This window comes from Sinocyclocheilus rhinocerous, unplaced genomic scaffold (genome assembly GCF_001515625.1).
Source record: "Sinocyclocheilus rhinocerous isolate Xijiao unplaced genomic scaffold, SAMN03320098_v1.1 scaffold475, whole genome shotgun sequence".
Classification (NCBI taxonomy): Eukaryota; Metazoa; Chordata; class Actinopteri; order Cypriniformes; family Cyprinidae; genus Sinocyclocheilus; species Sinocyclocheilus rhinocerous.
Genome location: NW_015646677.1, coordinates 82,403 through 90,828, shown reverse-complemented (window position 1 = coordinate 90,828; position 8,426 = coordinate 82,403). Strand labels below are relative to the sequence as shown.

Here is an 8,426-nt window from a genome sequence, read left to right as displayed (position 1 = left end):
AGATACAATTATTTGAAAATCTGGAATCTGAGGGTGCAGAAAAATCTAAATATTGAGAAAATCGCCTTTAAAGTTGTCCAAATGAAGTTCAATGCATATTACTAATCAAAAATTACGTTTTGATATATTTACGGTAGGAAATTTACAAAATATCTTCATGGAACATGATCTTTACTTAATATCCTAATGATTTTTGGCATAAAAGAAAAATCAATAATTTTGACCCATACAATGTATTGTTGGCTATTGCTACAAATATACCCCAGCGACTTAAGACTGCTTTTGTGCTGCAGGGTCACAAATTATCACAGAAATACTGGGATGAAAGTTTATAGTTCAGATATAAACGTTGATGTCTATAGTAGCGATCAAAATAGAGCAAATCTGTTGATTACATTGTTTTGCCACTAGGTGGCGAAAAGTGACTGTTTAAAAAATGTCATTGTCATTGAATCATTCAAGAAATTCTCAAAAACGCTGATTCATTCAGTAATAAAACAAGTGAAGTATTTATGAGTGAATCATTGAATCATTCATTCAAACCACTTTTTCATCATTTTAATATTAAAAATTAGTGTATTAAATACATAATATTAAAACGTTTAGTAATTCATTCAAATTAATTAAACACTTTTAAATAGACTGAAAAACTAATATTTTGTTTAGTTCAGAATCGTGGGACAATAGTGATCTCTACTTGAGACAGAAAAATCGTGATTCTCAATTTATCCAGAATCGTGCAGCTCTAGTATCGCATGAGACGGATGTGAGCGCGTCACTTACAGGTGCTGCAGGTGCGGTAGAGGAAAGATCTTGGGCGGGATGGAGCTCAGGCGGTTTTTGTTGAGTTTTAACACCAGCAGCGAGCTGGACAGGTTACTGAAGCAGCCGTGCTCCAGCATGGAAATACGGTTATTATTCATCAACCTGCAGAAACACAGCATTCAAACACAGATGCATGACATGCTGAAACGTCTGCTTGACATTCACAGAAGCCGTAATCACTGATAGATCTGGCAATAAACAATAAACTACTTCTACTGAGTCACACAAGAGATTAAGCTAGACTAAAAAAAAACTTTAAACTGGTGTTAAACAGCTTAAACTAATCTAAAAAAAAAAGCTTAAACTAAAAAAAAATCATAAATTAGTCTAAAAAACCTAAACGAGTCTAAAATTAGCTTAAACTAGTCCAAAAGGCCTTGAATTCAACTTAAAGATTAAAAAACAAACTTAAAAGTTTAAAAACAAGCTAGTCTAAAATGAGCTTGAACTAGTCTAAAGTAGCTTACACTAATCTGAAAGAGTTTAAACTAGTCTTTAAAAAGTTTAAACTACTCTAAAACGAGCTTAAACTAGTCTAAAGAAGCATAAACTAATCTTTAAAAAAGTTAAATCTAATAGTGAAGCTTAAAAAAGCTTAAACTAGTCTTTAAAAAGCTTAAACTAGTTCAACAGAGCTTAAATATAAAAAAAAGTTTAATAACAAATTAATTTAAAAGAGCTTAAACTTGTCAAAAAGAACAAACTAGTCAAAAACATCTTAAACTAGTCTAAAATTTGTTTAAAATAGTCTAAAAGAGCTTAAAATAGTCAAAAAGGGCATAGGTTAGTCTAAAATTAACTTAAAATAGTCTAATGGAGCATAAACTAGTCTAAAAGAGCTTAAACTAGTCTGAAAGAGCTTAAACTAGACTAATGGAGCATAAACTAGTCAAACAGGGCATAGACTAGTCTAAAATTAGCTTAAACTAGTCTAAAAGAGCACAAACTCATCTAAAATTACGTTAAACTAGTCTAACGGAGCATAAACTATTCTAAAAGAGCTTAAACTAGTCAAACAGGGCATAGACTAGTCTAAAATTAGCTTAAACTAGTCTAAAAGAGCTTAAACTAGTCTAAAAGAGCACAAACTAATCTAAAATTACCTTAAACTAGTCTAACGGAGCATAAACTAGTCTAAAAGAGCTTAAACTAGTGTGAAAGCTCACTGTGAGCACTGAGGAGTGCCACAGTGAGCTGATGTGAGACTCCTGGCGGTTTCTGGAAAGCAGGTCAGTTGAGAACAGAAGAGGGACTCACAGGTTTTTCAGAGGAAGAGGAGGAAAAGCCACGGCGCGAACCTCCATAATATTGTTGTTGCTAAGGTCCAGCGTCTCCAGGGCGACCAGCGAACTGAGCCGCTCTGCAGAGATCCTCGAGATCCTGTTGTTTGCTCTGAAAACAAAAGCAGAGGCATTTAGAAAGCAGGTTTCAGCGCACAGGTGAAGAGCGTCGCTGCACGCCTCACAACAGCTCAAAACAGCCGTTGGGTTTAGAAGTGTGTTATTTGGTTTATAAGGTAATTACTAACAAGGTATTTAAACAAAAAATACCCCCGCCAATTACGCGGATGATGAAGCCCATTCCCTCAGTGAAAGCGCCGCTGACGAGCCCAGCAATTTCCCGAGCTGCACGCCTCCTAAATTGCAGTGCAGGAGCTGCTTGTGTTAGAAACACGGAGGGCACAGAGCTGCCTTTGTGTGTCGGACGCGCTGAAAACATTCCCTGGAATCGCAGGTCTAAACCTTCAGACAGTCACACACACTCGGTTTCAGTTTATACGGCTGAAATTGAGCGTAACTCAACATAAACACGGGACTGACGTCTTAAGAGAGGACAAATGACGGCACATACATGTGATCTAAAACGCTCAAGAAGAAGCTTCATTAATTATTCATTAAAGTACTTTTTCAAGATACAGTAACTTACAAATATATATGTACATACATATATATATATATATATATATATACATACACATATATATATATAAACAAAGAGCTTAAAGTAGTCTAAAGGACCATGAACTAGTCTAAAAAAAGCTTAAACTAGTCTAAAGGAGCATAAACTTGTGTAAAAAAGCTTAAACTAGTCTAAAGGAGCATAAACTATAGTCTAAAATGACCTAAATCTAGTCTAAAGGAGCTTAAACTAGTCTTATGGACCATGAACTAGTCTAAAATTAGCTTAAACTAGTCTAATGGAGCATAAACTTGTGTAAAAGAACTTAAACTTGTCTAACGGAGCATAAACTAGTCTAAAAAGCATAAACTAATGTAAAATTAGCTTAAACTAGACTAACGGAGCATAAACTAGTCTAAAAGAGCTTAAACTACTCTGAAAGCTTAGATATATTTCACATCAAATCTCCAAAGTAATGCAGACACAACATGAAGACTGTATATTTTAAAGAATTTTTTTAATGCCGAGAACCGTGGATTTTCACCGGTATTGGTACCGAATACTGAAATTTTGGTACCGTGACAACACTACATGCAACATTACAGTAAAATTTGTGCTATCATTTTTAATAGGCCTAAGCTGTTACAAAATATATTATATTGTGTTATTATAAATTATAATTCTTAATATAATATATAACTTTTTACATGAACACACACACAAACACACACACATATATATACATATATTTCTGCCTTGACCTGAAGATGAGAAACATATATACAGTATATATATATATATATATATATATGTGTGTGTGTGTGTGTTTCTCATCTTCAGCTCAAGGCAGAAATCTGAACCTCTAATATTCCTCGTTCTCGTTTATGAAAAGCCCACGGTGAAAACAAACACCTTTCAAAAAAATCAAGGCATTAAATGGTTGTGTTGAGTGGCACACAGAGGCATGATGGGAAGTCTGTGCTTTTGTGAAGCGAAGGAGGAATGAGTCAAAGGTGTTGAGAGAGCGAGACAGATAAGACGCGGGGCGTGCCGGAGCAGATCCTCTGGAGAGACAGACGTGTGAATGCAGCATCCGACGCAAAACAAGGCAGTCGAGCAGCTCATTTATGAACAATCACACAATGAACAAATGTTTTTTTTTTTTTTTTTTAATTTAGGTTTGTCCCTCAGATTAAAAAAACAAGCAACAAAGACGTGTTTGCATGAGGAATGTCAGTCTCAATTCTAGTTCCTGTTTATTAATTCCTCATGAACAGCCATAAAATAACTCTCTCTGTGTGCCTTCAACATCTGCTGAGAGAGTGAGTGTGTGTGTGTGTGTGTGTGTGTGTGTGAGTGTGTGTGTGTGTGTGTTTTATCTCTCCCTCCTCCTCTGTTCAGACAAACAAGCAGCTCATTGTGTCTTTCTGCTGCACACCTTAAATTTGTTCAACAAATATTCGGCAAATAAGCTTGTTACACTCCGTTAGTTTAATCAGAGTCTAAACGGAACGGGGTATTTTTAGCGCCGCGAGCTCAACGATAAACACGCGTGAGCGTTATATATATGACACGTTATATAAAAAATGCTCACGGTGAGATTATTTCCACATAAAGCAGATTGTGAAAGCAACGAATGTTTGGCACGTCACTGCGTTATGAGAGTTACTAGACGCAGACATTTTCCATACCACCAGTGTGTGTGTGTGTGTGTGTGTGTTTCTGGCAGATGAGACTAAAGGGAAAGAAGTGAAGTTGGCTCTGAGATGAGCAGAGAAGGTCTGAAACACATTAACTTCAACTCAATTTCAACATATTTTCCTCATGCTGTAAAGATCCTGCTGCAGATCGTTAATGAGCGAACCAACCAAATCATTTCACATCAGCACTTAATACAGCTGCAAATTCAATGGAAAATGTTTGGATTTTCAATAACCGTGTGCTCATGACTATTTTCAGATAATCCAATCAATTAAGTATTTTACAATTATTAAATTTGCATTTATGCCTTTATAGAACCTTGTAATTTCCACAATGTGAAAAAAGCAGAATCACTGAATCCAGCCATAAAAATAGAATTTACAGCATAACACTGAATGTTATGGAATTTGGCAAATTTTGAAACAATAACTCAAAAGTAGGGCCGTGCAATTAATCAAATCGTGGTATAAAACATTTCAAAGGGCCAAAATTATCTTTCAATTAAAATGGAAAATGCTAAATATGGGGGAGAAAATAAAACGAGCACTAAAAATGTAATTTGTTAAACTTATAATTTTTTTTTTATTGTATAAGTTAGACATGCTTTTTGACTGCTAAAATTTATTTTAACCATTAAAATGGAATCCAGAAAAATTTTAATGAAAAAAAAAAAAAAAGGAAATCCAGAGGAATGAAAATGGAATTTGGGCAAAAATCAAATGGAATTTGGGAAGAAGAAAAAAACATATTTCATAGAATGCTTTTATCCAAAGAGATGCTTCTCATTTTCTCTTTTTGTTTGGATCTAGATTAATATAAACCAACAAACGAATTAGTCTTACATTTAATATCACACTAAGAGCTAAAAACAGTAAAACTAACAAGCATATCTGACTCTAATATGATTGGACGAGCGACACTGAAGTCACCATCTTTACTTTTTTGGGATGTGTTATTATGCATATTTTTGTTGTTCTCAAGTGTAAATAAAACAGTACTGCCCGCTGATAAACATTAATATATCAACCACATAGGGATGGGCGATATCTTATCGTTTGCGATATACCGGTAAAAATTCTCCCCATGATAAGAATTAGTCTTCCTGCGATAATAACGATAAAGTCTAGTTGTTGACATATTTCTGTGTGCGACATCGCGGAAGGCGGACGTGAAATTGAGAAGGAGTTTATCGCTAAATGAGGAGCTCCTTCTACAATCTGGAACTGGTTTGGTTAGCGCTGTACAGTGCACAAAAAAATCGGTCTGAATAAATGTAGTACAGTAGCACGTGTGCGATACAGTGTGCATGTGTATGAGCCTGTTTACAAACCAACAAAGATATCATTTATTGACATGCTTTTTCTCCAAAATAACATAGTCGAGTGTTTGAAATAACTTATTTTTGTGACCAGATGTGGTTTCATATTACAGAATGATAGTATTACATACAGTGATAAAGGCTATGTCGATTAGCATTGCATTATAAATATACTTTCCTTATAAAAAATACCCAAGATTGGTTGAAGAACACAGATATTTTGTGCAATCGTATGTTTATTGTCTTCAAGTTTCATCAGTTAAAATTTCTCTATCTCCATTGTGCGTTTTATTCAGCGATAACTGGATGCCTTTGTCCATATTAGTGATTTTATGGAGCGTCGTCAGTGCTATTACTTCTGCGATGCATATGTGGAGTGTCTGCGCGATGGCGCCCTCTAGCTTCCAGTATGAATTAAACAGTCATTACATTACGTGTGTACTCAGTAATGCTCACAACACCCAATTTTGGGTAAAAATAAGAAAGACAATACTTATCTCTAAAGAAACAGGATTCCCCGAATTATCGTTATTGATATCATTATCACACTAAATACCAGAAATATCATATTTTTATGCCTATATCACCCAACCCTAATACTACAGTATAAATGTAGTTGACACAGTTCTACTGTTGCATACGAGAGCAAGAGAGAGAGAGAGAGAGCTGTACGGGGGTCTGGGGTATCGTATAGCTCCTGCCTCTTATTCAAACAGTCTGTCAGACTGAGCGTCTCTCGTCTTTGACCCTTCAGCCCACCAAAAACAAACGGCATCAGCTCCACAGCTGGGAGTAATTCACTCGCCATCACCTCAATTAATTCAGCCATTTCACAGGAATTTGTGGCCTTGAACAATTTAAGAGCCATATGAAGCCACTGCTCAAGAGCAATTAGCTGGAAAATTAGACCGGCGGATTGAAGGACTGAACTTTGATAATGCCTGCGTTACACCGTTTGCTGCATGTCCTGAAATACTGCATCATTTTTCAATCAGCTAGCAACCCCCCAGAACACCCTAGCAACTGCATAGCAACCTAGAAACCAATGAGAACACTCTAGCAACTGCAGAGCAACACCCTGACAACCACTCATCTATTTATCCATCTATGTAGCTAACTAACCAAACAACCAACTATCTATGCAACTATACATATATTGAACCGTCTATTCAACTATCCAAACATCTATCAATTATCTATCTATTAGGGGTGTAACGATACACGTATTTGTATTGAACCGTACGGTACGAGGATTTCGGTTCGGTACGCATTACAAACCGAACGATTTGATTCGTTGGACTAATCCTATTACATTTGGAAAATAAAACAGCTGGGCTGGGCTGCGTCGAAAGACGATGATCTTGTGTCGATGATAGCCAGAGATATTGTCAAAAACATCAATTGTTGCCAATATTAAGATATTTGGCATTTCCAATTAACGACAGTCGCATCACAGATCAGATTTCATTTATCCAGTGAGGAGAGTGAGTCGAGCTGACTGACAAGAAGAGTGAGGCGAGACAGACAAGACAATCGCGGATGATTTAGTTTCGAAACGAAATGCAAAAGCGCCTGTTTGGCAGTATTTTGGATTTTGAAAAGACTGTTGACTTTTACCGTTTATCTAAAGTGATTTTGGTTAAAAAAAGAAAAAAAATTAGTTTTTTTAAACATTCGTTTCTTATTTAATTGGTTCCACAGTGTTTGCTGATTTTTACTTTACGTATTTAAACTTTGTGTAATTTATTAATTTTATTTGACATCAAGGTGTATGCTGTACCTCCAAGCTTTCTTATTAGTTTTGCTAATAAACGTTCTACGTTTCTTATTTATTTGGTTATATATTATACATGTTTACTAATTTCCAGTTTTGTATAGCCTACCTATTTAAACTTTATGTAAGTTATTTGTTATTTTATATTAGGCATAGCCTGCCCTATAGCATGGTGTATTTTTATTCGTTTTGTTAATAAAAGTTCTATGTTTTATATATCGGCTAAAGTGAGTTTGACGTTGTATTTTGTTGTTGCATTCAAGCAATTGTCGCCGAAAAGTGAATTCGCTAATTTGCTAATTCGAAAGTGAAAGTAAAATGCGCACGGCGCTTTTAAGCTATTTAAAATTGAAGGAAAGCGAGGAAAAGAGAGAAAATTCAAATGAACTTGTAAGAATTACAGAACCTCAAACACTCTGATCTTCTGAGACAGACAATACACACACAGTGCATTAACATACTGACATCTGTTTCCACATCTCACTGAGAGAAAATGCGGGAAAACGTCTCTTACATATGCATTGGTTCCTCCTCATCCCCTTCCATCCCCTCACCCATTCTTCCCTTCACCCAGCTCACTCAGAATGGTCAATGGTAGAATGTTCTATATGAATGCAAATAAGATTTACAGTCATGTTTGGTATCATTTGAATAGTCTCAGGGCGAGTGGTACAATGGTCTTAATCTTACAAAAGTAGACAAAAAGATAATACAGATCCTAAGATTTAAGAGATACTTTGATTACCGTAGAGGGTCATTCCATGCAAATTACCTTCTGTTCCCATTGAGGTGCAAACCACCCAGGTCTGGGACCTGGGCTAATGTAAATTCCAATTGTTTGTACATGCCTCCACTTGGGGGATGTTTTATCTTGGTTTTGTATTTAAAGGATTGCAGCAAAAGGGTCGG

The 8,426-nt window shown here is 35.8% G+C and overlaps 1 protein-coding gene across 1 annotated transcript in view; it reads right to left on the bottom strand.

The window, feature by feature from the left end:
- The window catches only part of LOC107707969 (leucine-rich repeats and immunoglobulin-like domains protein 3), a 31,660-nt gene that overhangs the window by 16,012 nt on the left and 7,222 nt on the right, over nt 1–8,426 (bottom strand). The window contains exons 4-5 of the mRNA XM_016512090.1: nt 2,083–2,217; nt 784–927 (exon numbers count right to left, since the gene is read on the bottom strand). Of these exons, the coding sequence (XP_016367576.1) occupies nt 784–927; nt 2,083–2,217 (279 nt within the window). The remainder of the gene's footprint in view (nt 1–783; nt 928–2,082; nt 2,218–8,426) is intronic.